The following is a 21,534-nucleotide window of genomic DNA, read 5'->3' on the forward strand; positions in this document are numbered from 1 at the left end:
CCTTTTGCTCAGCTCCGAGAATTGTTCCCTGACTTGATTTTAGAGGTTGGTAAAACAGGTAGCTAACTTGAGGGCATGATATATCAAGCAGAGCTTTCCACTGAAAAAAAATGATATTCATGTTAGATGTGTTACCTTTTCCTGTATAATGTTCTACTTTAGATTGTGTTTGAAAAGATGAAGAGCTTCTGAAGGTGTTTCATTTTGATTTTTCAGAAACAACAGCATATTTGCCTATATCAGGTACTGCACCAAACATGCAAAAGTAACCCTCAGTCATACTATAGCAGAAGTTTGCCAGGCTCTTTTGCACTGGTTATACTTTTCAAGCATCTTATCAAATCTTCAGACACCAGGTAGAAACAATGTTTTGGGACCTCAATTTTCTCTACAGAGCTGTACTGAGGAGCCATTCCCATTTTCTTCTGACACACAGGATATAATTTGTTTGTTTGTTATCTGTACTGACCTAATTTATAGTTAGTGACATTTTTTTCTGAAACAGGTGAGTTTAATCTAGTCTTTAGATAGCTCTTTCAGTTCTAGTTATCTTTCTTGCAACAGTAGTATGTGCAAAGTATTCAGACGGAAGTGTGATTTGGCACTGTTCCTTTAAATTATCTGCATGCCCTTTACTGTACTGGGCACAGGAAGTGTGGTCCTTATCCCCAGGACCTTAGCTTGATCACATGCAGGATGGACACAAATATCACAAATGACATCTCCTTTCAATTTACTGAGCTCTGCTCAATAACAGGGAAGGAAACTTTTAAAATAGGATCTTTTTTCTCTTTAGGTAATATGACTTCATGCATGACTTAAGAGTCTACAGGGCTGGGCTCTGTTTCTTAGCTTTGCCATTTGGGGCAAGTCCCACAACTTTCTGAGCCTCCCCTTATGAGGTAACAATTCATTTTCTGTGGGCTCAACAGGAGGGTTAATTTGTTTACCCTTGTAAAGTACTTTGCAATATTTTGTCAACATGTGATTTCTGCTTCCTCTTCTATGGGTGTGAAGTTCCTCAAGCCACAGAGTCCATGCACATCATTTATAGCTGCTGGAGCATGGGATTTGGGGAGGACTGTGTAGGATATTGTGGAGCTCTGTTCTGCAGCAGCTGCTTGTCTTACAGTACTTGTAGGGATGACTGAAATGCACTGGGGAGTCTTCCCTTCATGGGCCTCTGTAGGGCTCAGTGTAGGGCTGTATGAGCTTAAGTAGTAGTGAGAGGGACTCTAAAGCCTTTTAGCGACTGAGCAGGAAGGATTTTTTCTTTCCCACATCTTAGGGAGTCCCAACCGAGTACACAGGCTTTATGCTGAATGGAAAGATGAGGGTCCAAGTGTTTAGTATCATCAATGTCTTGTCACAACAGTAATGGCTTTATTTCGTGCTAACCCTTTGCCCGGCCCCTGAGATATGTGTGCCCATTATATGCGTTTTCCCTCTAAAACACAATCCTCTAGTCATGGATAGCTGGGAGCTCTCCAGACAGCCAGGAGTTGCTAATCTTAACATGCACTTCCCCACCCCCTCCCTTCATAACTTGTGATCAGAGAGCCATGAAAGTATGCGAGCCCCTCCTCCAGCCCAGACCTACCCCTCTCTGCATAGGAGCTGGAATCCATGTCAACCAGAGGAGAGAAAGCAAACTTTTTCACTGCCCTTTATAGGAACTGTAGGCTTAGCCTACCAAATGCCTTTAACCAAGCAGAATTTCAGTGAGGTGCTTCTACTACCACCCGAGGTGGACAATGCCATGCAAGACAGCATCAGAGAGAAGGACAACTCTTTCTTAGCTGGGGAAGATGCCTTTGGATCAGCGGAGCCTGTCAAGAAGCCGACGGGCAGGCTGGTTATGCACAGCATGGCCATGTTTGGCCGGGAGTTCTGCTATGCGGTGGAGGCTGCCTTCGTTACTCCGGTGTTGCTCAGTGTGGGGCTCCCCAAGCACCTCTACAGCCTGGTGTGGCTCATCAGTCCCATCCTGGGCTTTGTGCTGCAGCCTGTGGTGGGATCAGCCAGTGACCACTGCACTTCGGGCTGGGGAAAGCGGCGACCTTACATTCTGGCTCTGGGAGTCATGATGCTCCTGGGCATGGCTCTGTACCTTAATGGGGATATGGTGATCTCAGGTGAGTGACCTGAGCGAGCTGGCAAAGCTCATCTTGCTTTTTGCACTGGGAAGAAAAGAGGATTTTCTGTCCTTAATTGAAGGTTAGGAATGGAGACAGCACATTACATATCTTGATTGCACTGAACGAATGGAGGAACGATCTGTTCTTTGTGCAGGTTCAATGGTAACCCTGCCTGTTGCCAGCTTGTTCTGTACACTCTGTGCATGTGAATACAATGTATTGTGTGTCTGTGTGCTTGCCTGCTACATTCATAAAAGTTGTAATAGCCAGACCCAGAGAGGTTTTAATTAGCTAAAACATGACTTGTGAAGATTGATGATAGGTCTTATGTGCATGATTCACTTCAGATCTGACCATCTGCAAAATGAATGTGTTGGTTTCACCCCTCAACAAACATCTCAAACAGGGCTTGGCATTCAAGGGAAATACTTCAATTATTCACGTGTTTAATTCATCACTCTTTTATGATGCAGGATAATAAATAGTAAGTAACTCCTGGTGACTCTTTTGCATTGTGAATGTTGTGCAAAGCTGAATAGGGATACATTTGTAAAGGCTGTGAATATTACAGCTGAAGTTGTAATACTGAAGTTCAGCTGTCTCAATGTAATGCTATTTTTCTATTACAATGAGTGATTCTGGAGAAAAATACATGCCTCCATACCAATGTTTTCTGTGCTTTTAACATTTCTTGGTGCCAGCGTATGCTGAACCCGGTGTGCCCATGTAAGGATGCTATGTGGAGGCACTTGGGGAGTAGTAAAATGTCATGTTCCAGATAATTACCCTGTTGCATTTAGTCTCCTGCAAAACAGGAGCCGGTTGTAATAAGAAGTTTGTTCTTCCTCTTGCAGCTGTGACCACCAAGAGAGGCCAGCAACAACAGACCTGGGCCATAGTCATTACCATGTTGGGTGTGGTACTCTTCGATTTTGCAGCTGACTTTATTGATGGCCCCATCAAAGCTTATTTATTTGATGTTTGCTCTCATCAGGATAAAGAGAAGGGTCTTCATTACCATGCCCTCCTCACAGGTATGCAAACCCTTCCTCTTTCACTGTCTCTGGGTATGATGGAGGGAATTGCCTGAATTTTTCTCTTTCACTGCACTTTTGATCTTCTTCAGTGAACTGATCATCTGATCTTGTGCCCCAGTCACGAGTGTCTTATTGCTGGGTTTCCTTACAGAGAGGCATTACTTTTGTGACTGCAACTGCAGGGACTCTGCTGCAGAAAGCTTCTGTCAAATTTATAATAAAAAAAAATAAAGGTTGGATTACATGAAGGGAAAGTAGAGAAAACTTGCCCACCCCCCTCTCTAAAAAAATAGAAGAAAGTGATTTTCCCAGCCTTGTGTTAACTTTTGCTTTGAGGAAAAAAATCATAAGGCATGTAAATGGGTCCTGCTTTTCTGTAACAGGGAAGGTTACAGAAAAGCAGGACTTTTTAAAGTTTGACCCCAGACTTCAAAGGTGTTCCAATATAGGTTTGGGATTGGCTTCTCATCTGTAAAGCCCAAGATAAAGTTCATAGCCTTGTTGATTTTTAAGGTCAGATCCAAAGTGCCATGAAATTTGGGTGTGTTTGAGTCCAGCATTTTGGTTCATTTTATTGTATACAGGGTGTTTCTAAAGTCCTTGTGCAACTTCAATAACTTTGGATGTATACATGATAGAAGCAAACTGCAAATGGCAATTAAAAGCAGAATTCATTAAGTTTTAACACAATACAGCTCAAATTTCTAGACTTCAACATAATCATCTTTCATGATACATCATTCAATCCGATTTTCCAACAACATTTTGGAAGTTATTTTTATTTTCAGTTATGGGGTCTGAAATAAAATGAAAAAACATGCTTACACCATGCTAAAAAACTTAATGAATTATACTTTCAATCCCCATTTACAGTTTGCTTCCATGACGTGTATATCCAAAGTTATTAAAGTTTAATGTTACACAAGGACTTTATAAACACCCTGTATATTGTGAAAGGCCCTAAACCATTAATCTTCACATTGACAAGGGTAGGCAAGAGTCACGTAAGTTTGCCTGTACCCCTGAGACTATGAAAGGGTTGTCCACGCAGCCCTTGATAGGCCAAGGTATGAAGCCAATAATGGGAACAGACAAGGTGAGAGGTCATGTGACTCCATGTATACTGATGTCATGGCCCACTAGCCATAGGCAAATAGAATGTAAGTTCTGGGCCTGTTCTGGCCAGGAGGATGAAGCTGTACCGAATCTGTTGGTGCCTGCCACTTTAAGGGCTGGGTCAAGCATCCAGCAGGTGCCATTTAAGAACCTATTGTATAAGGGCTGCAGTCTGCTGCTGCAAGCCTAGGCAGAAACATCGCCTAGCTGAGCTGCAGCAGGAACAACCCCAGAGGTAAGGGCAAGAGCTTATGGGGATGGCGAGGAGGCTCTTGGTCCTGGGCATGACCTAGAATTGCACCCTGCCGTGGATGGGTGGCCTGGTGGGGCTTCTGGTGGTGCAGGAGTCCCCAGGAAATGCCAGGCCAGTTACCACCTGGTGAAAGGCAGGTAGGGGCACCTTAATTACCACAGCTCCCACAACTGGGTGGGTAACCCCATAGTCGGGCTAAGAAGGTGGGCCTATAAGAGAGAGTGGGCTAGATGCTCGAGAAGCCTGACTTGAGGCACCCTCAACTGGTCAATGCTGGGGCCAGGACCAGAAGGATCAAAAGGGCCAGGGGCCCACCGCGAGGGATGCCCTCAGCTGAGGGCCAGGGGCTCTGACTGGCCTTGAAGGTGAGGTCAGGACCTGTGTGGCCAAAGGTCCTAGAGGGCCACGCCCGAGAGGGGGAAGAGTACAGCGAGCTTGGCAGCCCCGAATGAGGGTGGAATAGGCTGCCTGATAGGAGGGTTTTGGTTGGGGTCCAGACTGGAGGGTTATGGGGCCCAGTGTGGGGCTGGAGATGTTAAGAACTGAGATGCCATCTGCAAGGCATGGGCTGCAGTGTAGAAGAGGTTGGAGCCGCAGATAGTGCTCCCTGGCATCAGGGCTGTAATAGGCAGTCTCCCACATTGTTGTTTCTGTAAACGGTTGGTATAAAGTTGTGGCAGGTGAGACTGGGCTGATTGCCCATAGAGACAGGTGGGCGGGCTGGCAAAAGATCTGGCCCTAGGCTTGCCCCCTGTTACAGTGGTGCATTGGCCGGGAACATCAGCCCGATGGCCGAGCACAGTAGTACCTTCCCCCCTTGTAGGGGTAGTGTTGGAGACCCCCGATGGAGAAAAGGGCATGGAGCCGACAGTTATGAAGTTTAGCAGAGACAGTAGAAGGGCCCCGCACATAGTAGGGTTGAAATAGGAATAGGCCTGAAGGGCTGTGCATGAGAGGGGACTGAGTAGGGCTGAACCAGGAGTAGGCCTGAAGGACAGTCCCAGCATGCGCTGAGTAGGGCCAAACTGAGTAAGCCTGAAGGCAAGCACAAGGGCCAGCCCCTGTTGTGTAAACAGAAGAACCAATTGCCCAGAGAGGGGCCAGTGGCTGGTGTATTAATAGAGGGTTGGAGCCCAGGTTAGTGAGGGGCGATGTGAGTTGCATATGGCGGGAAGTGTTCTAAGCACTTCTCAGAATTAGCAAAAGATCACTCCCTTTGGCAAAATGTCGAAGGCATGCAACTTAAACGCAACATCTATGGAGGAGGGTCACGATCAGACAAAGGAGTGAATGAAGGAAGGCAAGACAAAGACGAAAATAAGGTCATATGGCTCCTAGGCAAACCATATGCTTATCACATCAACCCAGATACTTCCTGTTTTCAGCAATGATGGCAGAGGCAACTGGGCAGAAATTGTTCTCAGTCCTGAGGCCTCCACATGTAGTTGTAACTCTTTTCATGTAGTTGTAACTGTAGAGCCACAATGGAGTTAACGGGGCTCCAGGTATGTGCGTATCAGCTGGCAGGGCTGGGGCTATGTGCAGACGCACTTTCCTGTGCTGGTGGTAACACTACATTGCTTACAAAAGAGAGAGAGAGATTTTAAAAATGAGGGCAAGTCCAGACTCTCCTGAAGTCAGCAGCATTACCCTTGATTTTTCCAGGGACAGATACCATTCTCAATACACTTGCCACTGCTTGTGGAAGAAACTTTGCCTATCTGCTGTCTGAAAATAAGTGCTGGACATTTCAGTTTGGTTTATCTTCCCCTTTCCTTTCTATTCAAGTTTTTGGGTTGTGAGGCTAGAAAGGAATTTTTGGTTTTACTTGTTCTGGGCACTTAAAGTGCCAATCTGTGATGCCTTTTGTTAGAAGTGTATGACTAATATGAACTATAAATGGTGACTCGCTCACTAGGCTGTCTCAAAAATGGTCTTTGGGTTACAATCTTGCACACAAAAAAAGCAAGGGGAAAAAACGACAATATTTGGGATTTGTTCAGCCACAAAAGGAAATGCAAACCTATTCCCCCCACACTACTCCAGAATGGATTACCGTAATATGAAAGTACAGGAATTTAAATGCTTCCTTATAATTTTATAGAGGTGGTCTCTAAACATCCTGGCTTTTTAACTTTTAAGTGAAGTCACTTTTTTTTTCTTTCTTCAGTTTAGATTAGTTAAAAGACAGTAGAACTGAATCTGTCCAGTCTTGTTCATAAACAGGATTTTTCAAGATTGGTTTTTGCAGAAGTAATTTTTGCTAGTGGGGCCAGATACAATATAAAATGTAATACCTTGTCAAACCAATCACCCATGAGGAATTAAAAATCTATCACGCATATGAATATAACTGTGCTAGTCTCATCTAGGACTTGGATTGGGAGGAGCAAGACAGACATTTGTTATTGTAAAGGAAATAAAGGAGCTAGTTTTAATCGCACTTTGAGCTGCAGACAAAGTTGTTAATTAAAACACAACGAAGGATTAGATAATGAATGAAAAAGTAGAATGGGCATTAAACAGCATCAAATTCACATGCTGGAAGAACAGCTCAGTACCTCTAGGTAAATTTGGGGTTTAACTTTTTTGTTTCATACTTTTTTAGGGGGTGGAGGGGAGAGCTGGTGGAAACATCTTTTTCTATCCCAGTACACAAGGCAAAGATTAGAGTGAATAGTCTATGAACTAGCATGTCCCCCCTTGTGTTACTATATCCCTAGAAATGCAGCAGACCTGAGTCCATCCAGCAAAGAGTAGAGGTACAAATACACAGAAAGGCCCTAGTGTGCCCCCCTATCCTGTTGGTGGCTAGATTCCAGTGCAAGAGCAGAGCTAAATGTTTTAGAAGAGAATAGTTTTCCTCTCTTTAAAATAATTAAACAAGTGTAGGGCCCTTAGCAACCAGCTGAGTTCATGTTTGTGAACAGAGAAGAGCAGAGTCTCAAGTCCCCATCCCAACAATAATGTGGGAAAAATAATACATGAGCTGATGAATTCATCAGCCATGGTAAGGGTGCTTATTTAGCAGCCATGCCTGAAGGATGAGTATGGGATGAAGGCACAAACCTGGGTGTAAGGAGACATAAGCTCTATTCCTGGGTCACTTCTTTGCCCCTTGTTTTTTTCCACCCTTATTATGGTGTTGAGGCTAAATCCATTAATGTTTACATGGAGGTGTAACTGTTCAAGACTGTGCCCTGGGCATGCTTCCCTCCTCCTGCACCTTCTTTCCTGAGCTGCGGCTCTGGAGGTCCAGCAGTAGACAGCATACAGGGGCAGCAGGTGGAGTTGGCCACAAACCTGCATGTCAAGTGGGCAAAAAACCCTCCTTTCTTTGACATCTCCCTCAAGTAGCAGTGAACTCCAGCTGCTGCTGCTTGACAGAATTAATTTTCCCAGAATGCCATTCACTCATTAAAAAAACCACTTCTGCACTGGGGCTGGAACTGGGAATGAAAGATGCAAGGCAAAAGTGGAACGGGGGTTTGGGAGGATGAGACACCCTCACTTTGAGATGCAGAAAATTTTTATCTCCCGTTCAATGCAATGAAACTTGCAGGTGGAGGCCTCTTAGAGAAGGATGAATAACACCACCAACCATTTTTGTTGGGTTTAAACCGAAGGTCTTACTGCTGAAAATCTAGCGACTTGTTGCTTGGAGTTAGTTTAGTTTCTAGTTCTTTCTCCACAGCTGGTGAATGCCTGGTCCTGTGGAGGTCCTTGGCAAAACTCCAGTTGGGTTCAGTAGGGCTGGATGCATCTACCTTAGCCTCAGGAGAAAAGTTCAGGCTTTTTAAGCCCTGTCCTTGGCCAGTGGAGGTCATTTACATACAGTGTTGGCATCTATTGAAAGAAAAAAGAAAACAACAAAACAAAAAAAACCCAACCCAAACTCAGTGCCTGCATCCCATGGCACATTTAGAAGCAAATACCAGTGATGTTCTTTATTTTAACTGGTGCTGGTGGGTATGACTAGCTGAGTGGCAGTAAACTCCAGGTCTCGTAGTGCTAGGGAGCAATCTGCTTTTTAGCAACTCACTCGTTGGAAATGTCATAGGTGCAATGCTTTTTACAGTCAACGCAGATTACATTCAGACCCCGTTTTCTGAATGCTGGTTGACGTGTAGCCAAATGGTCTTACTTTAGCCCTTCATTAACAAGTGTCCACATCACAGAGACCACACTCGGAGTCGGTACCTCAATCTGGTATTATTTCTCTATGGCTCATTTAATCCTTGTACTCCAATCTCAACCCACCAGAATGATCCGTCCAAACCAGGGAGCAGCCAGGATGCTTACATTGCTGTATTGTTTCTGGGAGGATTTTGTCAGTCCGACATTTTTTATGAACATTAAATCCATTCATTTTTAACTGCACTATTTTAGAAACTCTCATTCATTTGAGAGATATTAACAATAGCATTTGAAGAGATTCTTTTAATGATACGATTTGGTCAGTATCAATATCCATGGTTAGGCAAACTTAAATTTTATGTGATGCTGTGACAACATCTCAATAAAAATAATTGAATAATCATTGTTTTATACATCTATAAACAGATTTCTCTCTCTTCTTCTAGGTCTTGGAGGAGCCCTGGGTTACCTTACAGGTGCTATAGACTGGGCACATACTATACTAGGAAGATTTTTGGGATCAGAATTCCAAGTGATATTCTTCATTGCTGCTTTAGTTTTCCTCATCTGTCTTACTGTACATTTGTGTAGTATCCCTGAAGCCCCTCTCAGAGATGCCAATGCAGAAACCAAGTTATTGCTGAAGCTGGATGAGCCCTATGAATATGGTTCCATTGTGAAAGTCAAGAATAGTTACTTAGAATCAGGATATGCTGAAATAAGGACCTTGCCTGATTTGGGAAAATCCACTGAAATGCCACATACTGAGGTAAATACAGTAATCATTTTATAGCCGTTAATGTTCTGTGTCATGAGGCTTTTATGGGGCTGGGATTTTTAAACAAGACGTCTGATGTACAAGGTGATCAATATTTAGTGTATTTGGTATATTAAAGTGGTTAACAGTTGGGGCAATTGATATTTGTGGCATTTTGTATTGTAAATATTTAATACAGGGAAAAAATGTTTAGGGTATTTAACAGCTGGGATGTTTTATAGCTGTGGGGTATGATATGGTTCTATGATAAGGTTTAGTTATTTTCATTTCCATTTAATAAACACTTACATCTTGCTTGTTACGAAATTCCTTGCAAATGGGGATGTTGTTCTTTCAGGACCCCCAGTAAAGGTTGATGTTCCCAGGCTTCTGGATGGGGGCTCAAGCCAGCCTTCCTCCTGAATTTGAACCTGGCCATTGTACTGCCGTCAGGGTGGGTTGTACAAAAATAATGAAACATTAAGAAGGAGGGGGGGAGAGAGAGAGATACTGATTCTGTTGTCTGGAGGTTGATATGGTTGCACAGAAAATTCCAGTTTCAGTGAATTGGCATTCTCCAACATCTCAGGGTTTTCTGGGTGCAGTCTTTATCTGAATCCCTCCACCACTGGGGAGTTGCTAGAAGGACTGTTGGGTCCTTCCAGAGCAGCAGCAACTCCCAATGCTGATCCCAAGAGGCAGTGGAGACCCTAGTGGCACTTCTGGAGCTGCAGCAGGTGGTGCATTTCAGTGCCACCCTGAAGCAATGGAGCGGCAGGAACCCCAAGCAGCACTTCCAGGGCAATGGCAGGTGCACAACCTCCGTGCACCAACCCCTGCAGCAGCCACCCTGAGAAGTGGAAGACAGCACACCCCAGCCAGACTCTTGTCTCCCCTCTCCTTAGGCTGTAGGCCATCCATTGCTGGCTTCTGTCCAGGTCAGCGAGTGCCACCCTCCTGGTGACCACCACACAACTTTCTCCTACAGCCTGCATGTGCCTTTCAAATGAAAAAACTAGGGGAGGGAGGACTAGTGACACATGCAGATCTCACCAGTGACAAAGATCTATGACCCTTCTGGTCCCTTGCATTTAATCTTTTAGGGCACAAATCAGGGAGTAGCACAAACAGGTATGCAGGTGCAAAAGGTTAAGTACCAAGTGAGGGTATGCAAGTTTTGAAGCACATACAGCAGATCACAAGATATATAGAGATATTGATATCGGTATCTAGATCTATCTATCTAACCAAGATTATGCAAGTGAACGCATGAGTGAGACTAACTCTAGAGTAGGGGGAGGCAATTATTTGGGCTGGAGGGCCACTTATGGAGTTTTGGTGAGCTGTTGCAGGCTGGGTCAGTACCCCATCCCCCCACCCACCGCTGGCTCAGTACACCACCCTCACACCCACAACATCTTGCCAACTACACACAGCACAGCCCAGGCTGCCCTCTGTGCCTGAGGTGGGTGGGGCCAAGGGACCTGCCGCAGGCTGGATAAAAATCCTTTGGTGGGCCTGATGTGGCCCATGGGCCATAATTTTGCCCACCCCTGCTCTAGAGCCTGCTGTGTCCATAATCCAGGGCTTGAAGGAGACTCAGATTCAAGTCTCCACTATGAATCAAGTAGAGCAAAGTTATGTACGAGGGTCCCTCACATTCCAGGGGAGAGCTGCAACGGACTGATGGCTGGCTATTTTGCAGGATTAGGGGGTGGCTCTCTCCCTCCTTTACCCCCCCCAAAATGTTCTGTGTTTAGTTTTTATCCCAGACGGACACAAATTCTGACCCTAATGTCTAATCCAGGTGCTCCAGAATAGTCCCATGGAAGATAACTATTTCAGTTTATAAGCAGCAGAATTTGTAAAAGCTAAAGCTCCAAGTTACTTGGAGACAGTAATCTGGGATCAACAGAACTTGGTTTTCATCCTAAACTCCTCTTCTGACTTGTTATATAATGATCTTGGGCAGGTTTGTTAGCTACTCTCTCTGAGTTTTTTTGCATGGGGTTATAACAGTTTACCACTTTTAGATGAGATCTGTAGACAAAAATACACAAAGCATATTCCAAGAGCAACCACTTTGGTTAAATCTGCCTGAGTGTTTCCAGTTTTAGCCGCTATTTTCAGGCACTCAGCTTTCTGGATTAAAATTGTTAATTTGACAGCAGATGTAAATAATTATGAAACAGGATTTCAACAGCCAAATGGGAAAAGATTCGACAGTGAATGATTTCTAAATGCAGAGGAGACCAGCTCTGCATAAAGAAATATTACCAGCTGTTTTAGAAATGACTTTCATTGTCTCTATTGATGGTGTAAATAGCTTGCCTGGATTTTAATACTGGACAGCTTTTGTGGGCCACTCAACAAGAATCAAAGACCACATCTTGCTACCTTCCATAGTACAATAGTGCATTATAGTATCCGGAGCTCCTGCTGCAGCTCCTATGGAAATTTCCACTGGAAGGTACAGTTTCAACTGAAGTCTTTCAAGGTGTAACATCACATTGGGTAGGAAGTGCTAGACCCTGAACTGCCTTCTGGTATGTCTGCACAGCTGCCATTCAAGTCAATGGCCCTTATATATTCAGATACTTAAGGAAAACTCTCTTGCATTCACTGCTGTAGTGAACATAACTGCAGTACTCAGAGTAAGGCCAAATAAGTCTTGACATTACTAATTTTGTTCTAAATGCTGCTCACTTATATACCAGAGGCAAGTGCTTTGGAACCGTTGCTTGCAGTATGGCTCTGGCAAGGTTCTTGTATAGTAGTGAGTGCTAAAGGATTGGAAATGGGTGCATATACTTTGTGCTGTTGACAGCTTTTTAGATTCATGGTAAGTTGGAAAATGACTTGAGCTGATTCTATCTGAAAAATATTTGGATTTCATCCTAAACAGAGTCTTTTATATTTGCTGTTTGGTTCAACTTGAATTGTGTAGAGTTCTGACTGCATGTTTGCTAGGGCTGTGTGAAACGGCACTGTTCTGTTCAGACTTCAGTTCTGAAGTCTGGATGGAACAGTATTTTGTATTGAATATAACTTCAAGTTGAAACAGCCTCGCTGTTTTGCTTCGTCGAAACAACACTGAGGCTGTTTCGACTGTTTCGCCAGACCATGGGGCTGGGGAAGGGAACTCAGCCCAGCTGTGCTGAGTTCCCAACCCCAGCTGGGAGCAGGAAGGCAGCCCAGCAGGGCTGACTTCCCAGACTGCGCCAGGGTGGGGAGGCAGCTATCTAGTGCAGGGGATGGCGAGGCAGCTCATGTGTACTGATGCTATGGTTGAAACCTTGTTTTGTTTCGAGGATATTTCAACGGCCTTACTCTCATTTTGATTTTGCTGTTTAGACCTCAAAATGAGTTGAAACAGTGTTGAAATGAAATGGCCACTGAAATTTTGCACAGCCCTAATGTTTGCCTGTGAAATCAAATACTAAATGTACATGTGTAGCAGGACTGTGCCCCAGGGGCAACAGTGATGCTCCCTGTTAGCTACATGACTCCTGCTCCCACTCTGGCTCCTTAGGTTACCCTCCCTTTTTTCTGTACCCATCATGCCTTGCCCGAATTATTATGGTGTTAAGAAAGGCTGTCCCACGGTCCCAGAATGAGCCTTAGTTCAATTTAGCCAGTTTCATAGATTTCATAGACATTAGGGCTGGAAGGGACCTCAGAAGATCATCGAGTCCAGCCCCCTGCCCAAAGGGCAGGAAGTCAGCTGGGGTCATAGGATCCCAGCAAGATAAGCATCCAGTTTCGTCTTGAAGGTGTTCAATGAAGGCGCTTGAACAACCTCCGGTGGCAGGCTGTTCCAGACCTTGGGGGCTCGGACAGTAAAGAAATTCTTCCTTATGTCCAACCTGAAACAATCTTGTAGTAGTTTGTGACCATTCGACCTCGTCATCCCTTGGGGTGCTCTGGTGAACAAACGTTCCCCCAGATACTGGTGGTCACCCCTGATAAACTTGTAGGTGGCCATCAGATCACCCCTGAGCCTGCGCTTTTCCAGGCTAAAGAGCCCCAGGACTCTCAGCCTGTCATCGTAGGGTCTGCTTCCCTGACCTCTGATCATGCGCGTGGCTCTTCTCTGGACTCTCTCAAGCAGAGTTGGTACCTCTCATACTTAGCTGATCCCAGTCTTGCCCCTTGAGCACTAAGTTCATACAATCATAGAAAGTTAGGGTTGGAAGGGAACTCAGGAGGTCATCTGGTCCAATTCCCTGCTCAAAGCAGGACCATCCTCAACTAGATCATCCCAACCAAAGCTTTGTATAGCCAGGTCTTAAAAACTTCCAATGACGGAGACTCCACATCCTCTCTGGGTAACCTGTTCCAGTGTTTTACTGTCCTCCTAGTGAGAAAATTCTTCTTAATATCTATCCTAAGCTTCCCTTACTGCAACTTGAGACTGTTGCTCCTTGTTCTGTCATCACTGAGAACAGTCCAGCTCCATCCTCTTTCAAATCCCCCTTCAGGTAGTTGAAGGCTGCTATTAAATCCCAACCGTTTCCTCTTCTCAGGACTAAATAAGCCTAGTTCCTTCAGTCTTTTCTCATAAGTTATGTCCCCCAGCCTCCTCACCATTTCTGTCGTCCTCTGCTTTGACCCTTTCCAGTTTGTCCACATCCTTTCTGTAGTGGGGGGCCCAAAACTGAACACCGTGCTCTAGATGTGGCCTCACCAGTGCTGAATAGAGGGGAATAATCACTTCTCGTGACTTGCTGGTGACACTCCTACCAATGCAGCCCAGGATGCCATTAGCCTTCTTGGCAACAAGGGCACTGTTGGCTCATATTCTGCTTATTGTCCACTGTAACCCCCAAGTCCTTTTCTACAGAGTTGCTGCCCAGCCAGTTGGTCCCAAGCCTGTATTGGTGCATGGGATTGTTCTGTCCTAAGTGCAGGACTTTGCACTTGTCCTTTTTGAACCTCATGCAATTTCTTTTGGCCCAATCCTCCAATTCATCTAGGTCACTCTGAATCCTAGCCCTACTGTCAAGCATATCTACTATTCCCTCTAGCTTGGTATCTTCTGCAGACTTGCTGAGGGTGCACTCTATGCCATCTTCCAGGTCATTGATGAAGTTATTGAACAAAACCAACCCCTTGATTGATCCCTGGGGCAGTACACTTGATACCAGCTGCCACCTAGACATCAAGCCATTGATTACTACCCTCTGACCTCAATGCTTTAGCCAGTTTTCTATCCACCTTAAAGTCCATTCATCCATTCTGTACTTTCTTAGCTTGCTTGCAAAGCTATGGCCCTCTTGGTGCCTCAGGGCACCTGTTACCTTAGGGGTGGGCAATTATTTTGGGTGGAGGGCCGCTTACTGAGTTTGGCAAACCATTGAGAGCCACATGACAGGCAGCCAGGGGCAGATACACTAATTTTCTAAGTTTTTTTTCGGGGCCTGCAGGCCAGATAGTATGGCCTGGTGGGCCACAGCCAGCCTGTGGGCCACATTTTGCCCACCCCTGCATTACCTTATAGGCTATACTTGTGGCCTCTGGCCTCCCCTGTAGCTGTGCCTATGCCTTGCAGATATTACTTTATGTTCATTTAGAGCCCCCCGCCCCAAACCTGAATGCAGCTGCTGGCTCTCAGGCCCAGAAACTTTGTCCAGGCCTCAGCCTTCCTGGAGTCGACCCTTTATTCTGGCTGTGCCCCTCAACCCAGGGCCACTGCCCTGGACTTTAGCTCCTGTGTCTCAGCCCTGTCTCACACTCGTACTCTGGGTGGCCAGACTGGACCCCTGGCCCTACTTGCATTCTTGCTTTAGACCAGTTTTCAGCCCTCTGGGTCCTTGATGCCAGTGTGGGTTGCTCTCATTGTATCAATCTTCAGCCCTCTGGGTTTCTGACCCTGGCTAAGCTGTCTGTTGCAGAGTGCCCCATCAGGCACCCCTCCATACCTCCTCCCCATAGTGACAACTCAGTCCTCTAGCCTCCAGCTTAAATGCAACATAAACACAAGCAAGCCATTTTACAGTTTAGAAGTCTCTCTACTCTGGGTTAATGTCCCCACAAGCCATACCTCCATTGCAGCCCTTTCATTCTGGCTCACTTAGTTGTCTGGCGAGCTGCTTCCTACAGCCCTTCTCTCTCAGGAACTCCTCTCTGTGTAGCATACAGGACCAGACTGCTTGCTTGAGCCTAGGCACTGAGTTTATGTCCCCCAGAGCCCCATCCCTTCCTATCACATGGCTCCCTAGCCACACACAGGGGTTTCCACTTGGGCTTGATGACCAGCCTGCCGTCCTCTACTGTAGCAGTAAGCTGCTCTCCTCTCTTAAAAGTGACAAGGGCCTGGGTCTCCTGTTACATGTTTGTTTTCCACAGTCAGCAAGGAACTGATGAGCCGTTTGCTTTGTTTCTGCTTCTGCTCTGTTGCAATCATGTACAAGTATCTCTGGTTGAACTCTTTAGAAAGGAACTGAACCCTACAGCCCGAATGTTCAGATCTGGGTGCTTAAAACAAGGCTCCAACATAAAAGGGAATCTGGTATGCCTTGCTCTATATTTTAGTAGCATCCACAACTGCTACTTGGATTTCATTGTGCTAGATACAGAACAAGGCTGGAATTGAAGATGAACCGAGAAAGAAGAGAAGACCAGATGAGCGAAGGAAAATATGTAACCCACAATCAGGTGGTCAGAAGTGTGGAACATAGCACATTACAGCATTGCCTGAGGCCAGTCCTCACATAACGAGCCCCCATCATCTCCTCAGCCCAAGTGCAGCAGCTATCATTTTTGATCACCATTGCTCATCCTGAGCATCTTCTTCACAATGATTGTAAATCTGAATACCCACTGCTTCCTTTTGTCACTGCTATTCAAAAAGCCACACACATGTCTTAGGAATAGGGAGCAGGTCAGCCAAAAGCAAGATAAGAAGGCTGCATAACAGAACTGGACTGCCAATCTTCAAGAGCTAGTTTCAGGGGATCAATAGCACCCAATACGTTAGAGAATTCCAGATTGTCCCATTCTTCTCTCCTACCCTTTCCCTGAGGCTCACAGCCTGCTTATGCATCTCCTGTTTCTCCGATATGCTTGGCTAAGTATGAAAACCTGTCACAAAGGCATGCATTCATCCAGTACTTCCAAGGATCTTCTGGCTGTCCCTTGTGCAGTACTCATTCTATGCTTCCCAAGTACTTTGTTGTAATCACAACCTTGGATAAATGGTTTTGAGAAAAGCATCTCCAGCTGAGGGTCATACTTGTCCTAGCTGGACAACTATGCTCTTGCATGTTAATTGCCCTCACCATTTGCACTGACTGGGACCCAGATTGGTTTTGGTCTCCATTAAAAATGATAGACTTGGACCACAACTGCAGTTCTTTCAGCTTAAATTGGTTTATTCGGTGTATCAAATATTGACTTATTGAAATATTAAAGGTAGTGAAAACTGGAAGAATGGGTGAAAATGTATGAGAGTTCAATATTGTTGTTTGACCAATGCTAAAATATCTAAACCCACAAAATCAGAATAAATATGAATTAATTAAACACTTGTACATTACTTTAAAAATAAATTTTTTCCTGAATGAGAACAGGTTGTATTGCTATACCTTTTGCAAATAGGAACAAAGAGATGACACAGAATTAGCCAATCTTGTTAGGAAGGTGTGTTTTTCTAAGATGAAATATTCTAAAAGTGAAGGTTAGGAATCTTCTGAATAAATCCTAGGTTATTAGTGGTGTATAATTTAGCTTAATGTAAATAGACATCTGTACTGAATGTACAGTTGTTCTTTCATTTGTTGCCAGATTATTCTGTGCCTCATTCTATAACCTTTAGTCATGTTCTGTAGCACTTATCCCCACAAATAATCCCTTTGCTTCAAATTAAATGTCAAATTAGTTTTCCTGAGAGCTGCTGGTTGCTCAGCACTTTTAGAAATCAAGCCATAGTTTAACTTTAGAGCAGTAGTTTCTAACGTTTTTTAGACTCAAGGCACCTATGGATAAATTCCAGGTATAATCTCTTAGTTTTCACTTGGTTTTTTTTACTACAGAAAAATATCAGAGATATTATTCTGTTATGTAGAATTCAGAAAATCACAACAGGTTAGAATGTTTTTAACAGTATGAATTCCTATTTGAACTCTCTGGATTTATCTTATGAATTGTGTTTGCACACCTAACAGTGTTAGAATTGCCTGACACCCCTCCATACCCCTAAAAGGATCTCAAGGCACCCCAAGGTGCTGTGGCACCTTGGTTGATAATCATTAATTTTAAAAGATTTAGGATCACAACTGTAGATCTCCATCTTTAAAATATGACTGTCTCTGTGTCATATGTATAAGTGTATATGATATGTGTTGTCTATGCTATATTATATATACATATTTTCATTTCCACTTTTAAAAGTCAACATCAACTATTTTTGACTCCTCAACCTCATATTCAAATAGATACAATAGTGTGCTGTATACTTTAGTTAGCTGATGTTTATGCTTTGATTACGAAGAGTACAAGCAACAATCATTTTACTTGCATTAATAATGCAGCATCTAATTCTTTCTATGACTTTAATGTAACAAAAGCCTTATCTCATTTAAATCAGCATTTATACTAAAAGAAATGGCACTAGCAAAGCAAATTCCAAGGTAAAAGTCAGCAACTTGAATTTTGAAATTCCTTTAAGGATTTAAAACTTCACTAGAGAAAAGTCTTGCTGCTGTTCAAAGCTCAACACACAGTGATTATCCCCAGACTGGCTAACAGCATAATCAAGTTCAGAGAAAAGTGAGTTATTAAAAATATTTAGAGAATGGCGACCAGGATGGGGTATTATCAGCATATAGCAACTTGAGGTCAAAATTCTGAACCAAATGGGAGTTGTGTACTCATGAGACCCAGGCCAATGCTTTTAGTGGTTTACTAAATTTCTTCCAAAATAGGTTTTGGATCGTTCCCAAATCATTTGCAAATGTCCGTTGAACTTGCCAAATTGTTTCAGCGGGGGAAAAAAATGGAGGCTTGTTCACAGAACTGGTGGAGAATAAAGTGGTGTCCCTCTCCTATCCAACCACTCAACTTGCTTGTCTGAGATGTAGGAGCCCCAGGTTCAAGAAGGCCTCTTCCTTCTTTGGCGAGTTGAATCCTCATCTTAAACCTTATGAGACAATTACCTAATCTACCAGCTGTCAGATCACTTGTTAACCTTCAAGGCAGCAACACATTTTTTGCTAAATGCTTTCTTTCAGGTTCAGAGACGGATGACCATTAAGTCTCTCCTGAAGGCACTTTTAAGCATGCCGTCCCACTATCGCTGCCTGTGTGTGAGCCACCTCATCGGTTGGACAGCCTTCCTGTCCAACATGCTTTTCTTCACTGATTTCATGGGGCAGGTAAAATGTATAACATTCCCCTTCCAGCACCAGCCCCCAGGAAGCAGTCCTTTGAGACGATTGGTTTATATATTTGCTTAAGGAGTGACAATGCCAGAGTGAATAACACCTAGACTGGCTGAATGAATTTTGTCTAGAAAAGAGATGAATGCCCTCAGGGCCTCATTATAGAACTGAGTTGGTGACTAGTAGGGGAAAAAAATACCTTCCTGCCTTTGAACACTAAGCTCTGCTGAAAAAGTGTAATGCTGATTTTTAAATGTCACCTGGAAGGACATCCATTTCCATGTAAGTGTTTAGAACAAAGCTCAGAGATCTCTTGCAAATCCCTCAGATCTAAGCTTTGGCCTTGGAGCTATTCAGTGAAGAGCAGGTGTCCTAATTAAAGTCTTAGTGAGGCGGTTTTAGTTCCTCTTGCTGAAAGAGGCTTCATCGTGGGGCACTGGACCAGTTGTCCACACACTTTTCATTTAGAACAGTGCTGTCCAACTTCATGCAGCTGGAGAGGACTTAATTTGTGCCCCCTGGGTTTCTACACATTGATTCGGCAGCAGCACCTGGGGTCTTTGGAGTGTCCCACCCTCCTATATCTTCCTTTTTCTGGCCCTGTCCCCTTGACAAATTCAGGGCATCTGTGTGGTGTGGTGCAGTGGGAGAACCCATGGCTAAGGACCTGAGGGTGGGATCCAGGGCTCCTGTGCATGGGGTGCAGTGTGCAGCTTTATGGGTGGGGAGGTCATGGCTTTGCTGCCTGGATCACACCAGCATTATGGCCCCACTGGTGTAGCCTTCCCACTGTGCTGACCCCAGTGGTGCAGCCTGCATGATATGTGGCCCCCACTGATGCAGCAGGTGGCTCCCAGTGGTGTGGCCCATGTGGCATGCAGCCTCTAGCCACTTAGCAGTTGAACAGCCCTGATTTAGGAGATGGAAACTCAGCAACATAACTTCCCTAGGGTAGTGTAACACTGCTCTCACCATTCAGCTCAACTCCTGTCTTTAATTATCAGGTTTTCCCTGCCCTGTAGTCTAGTCTGTGCTGCAGTGTCTCCTCTGGAGAAATGACCTCAGCTCTCTGCCACCCATGAGTCCTTTCCTTCAGGATACCCAGTGATCAGAGCCATGGCTCCCCATGCCCTACCCAAGTGGCTTTCTTTGCTTCTTGCCTCCCTGGCCCTGGGTACTTCTCATTCTTCAGGTTCCTACTTGCCTCCAGCCGAATCCCCTTCTCTCAGTTATCCCAGCACTTTGTGCTTAGCAGCCCGTTTTTTTCTGGCCCTCAGCCCTTTTATAGGACTCCTAGGTGAGAGGGAGATGGTGTTTCTGACCATGTGTAATGTGAATGAATGGGAGAGTGGGAGAATAAATCAGAGAAGGAGTCTTAGAAAAAGTGGATGGAAGGGTGATGGTGGAGGTGAGCGCAAGAAGAGTCTGAAAGAGGATGAATAACTGTAGGCCAGGGGATGGGTGGAGCAGGGCAAAGGGGAAGGAGCAGGTGGGGCAAGAGAAGAAGAATAAGCATAAGAACCAAGGCACCCAGGCAGCAGAATGAGGGAAAGGAAAATAAAACAAAGGTAGAGAGATGAAACAGTCTAGAGGAAGGGGATGGGGAGAAAGTAAGGTGGGATTTGGAGACCCAGAGGAGTGAGGAAAACAGGGGAAGAGGAGAAACGGGAGAGAGACTTAGTGAGACATGAGATGGACAGACAGAACCAGGAGAGGACACAGTAGGACACTGCAAGGGGAGATGAGATGAAGGGAGAAAGAAGAAAAGGAAAATAAATAGAAAGTGGAAGTGGGAAGGAAGAGAAGGAAAGAAAGGAAGTGTATGCTAATGCACAGCCAAAAGGGATCTCAGCCTTGTGTAGGGACTCCTTTGGGTGGCCAGTGCAATATAAACACAGAGCTTTGTTATCTTCCATGTCCCTTGTGGTGTATTTCAGATTGTATACCACGGTGATCCTTATGCACCTCACAACTCCACAGCTTACCTGACCTATGAAAGAGGAGTAGAGATTGGATGCTGGGGCATGTGCATCAATGCAGTTTCATCATCACTCTATTCCTGTAAGTACCTGGGCACTGCACTTTTTAGAATCAGCTCCTTCCTTCCTGTGGTTTTGGAAAAAACAAAGCCATCCATGAGCCTTTCTGGTTAAAAATTTCCAGGAATGTTATGTGCTTATTATTGATAGAAAGTTATAAAGGGCACCAGTATTTGTGCTGATTACCACACATTGAAGTGGGATTCTTCTGGAAGCAAGGTTCAATTCTACATGCAATATAGCCTCCAAATTTGAGAATTATCCTGATGGTGAATGTTGGGTTAAAGCACTGCAGGAAATTCCAAAGTATTATTTCCCTTGCCAGTTCTGTCACTGTAGTCCTTCTAATAGCCTCTCCCCACTTGATGTCTTCACAAAACCACTTTATCGCAGTACCCTGTAAAATCCTGCAGATGAGCTAATCCAGGTCCCCAAACTGCTTGCTAGCCCCTCGCCTGGTGATGATAAGGAAAAAAATTGTTTACACCACTCAAGAATGCATTTATTCTCCAGGCAAACAAGTAAATAGGACTTGGGGGGAGGGGAGGGGTGGGGATCAAAGTTAGGCATCTAATAGGATGGCCTTTGTGGATCTTTTCCCATTGGCTAATAGTTATAGCTATATGGGTGCATCTACACATGCATTTAATGTGATACTGGCTGACTGCACAGTCAAA

General features: G+C 44.6%; 1 protein-coding gene across 3 annotated transcripts in view; it reads left to right on the top strand.

Annotated features, from left to right (window-relative positions):
- Positions 1-1,585: 1,585 nt before the first annotated feature.
- SLC45A2 (solute carrier family 45 member 2) overlaps positions 1,586-21,534 on the top strand; it is a 30,476-nt gene continuing 10,527 nt past the window's right edge. Inside the window, exons 1-5 of one of the 3 annotated variants that reach the window (XM_059725235.1) lie at positions 1,588-2,135; positions 2,993-3,172; positions 9,128-9,450; positions 18,669-18,812; positions 20,756-20,879. In XM_059725235.1, the coding sequence (XP_059581218.1) occupies positions 1,697-2,135; positions 2,993-3,172; positions 9,128-9,450; positions 18,669-18,812; positions 20,756-20,879 (1,210 nt within the window). In that variant the 5' untranslated portion in view covers positions 1,588-1,696. Of the gene's footprint in view, positions 2,136-2,992; positions 3,173-9,127; positions 9,451-18,668; positions 18,813-20,755; positions 20,880-21,534 lie in introns of all 3 variants that reach the window. The other 2 variants (XM_006267764.4, XM_059725236.1) reach the window with 2 other exon arrangements.

This window comes from Alligator mississippiensis, chromosome 3, assembly GCF_030867095.1.
Source record: "Alligator mississippiensis isolate rAllMis1 chromosome 3, rAllMis1, whole genome shotgun sequence".
In the NCBI taxonomy this organism is placed as follows: Eukaryota; Metazoa; Chordata; order Crocodylia; family Alligatoridae; genus Alligator; species Alligator mississippiensis.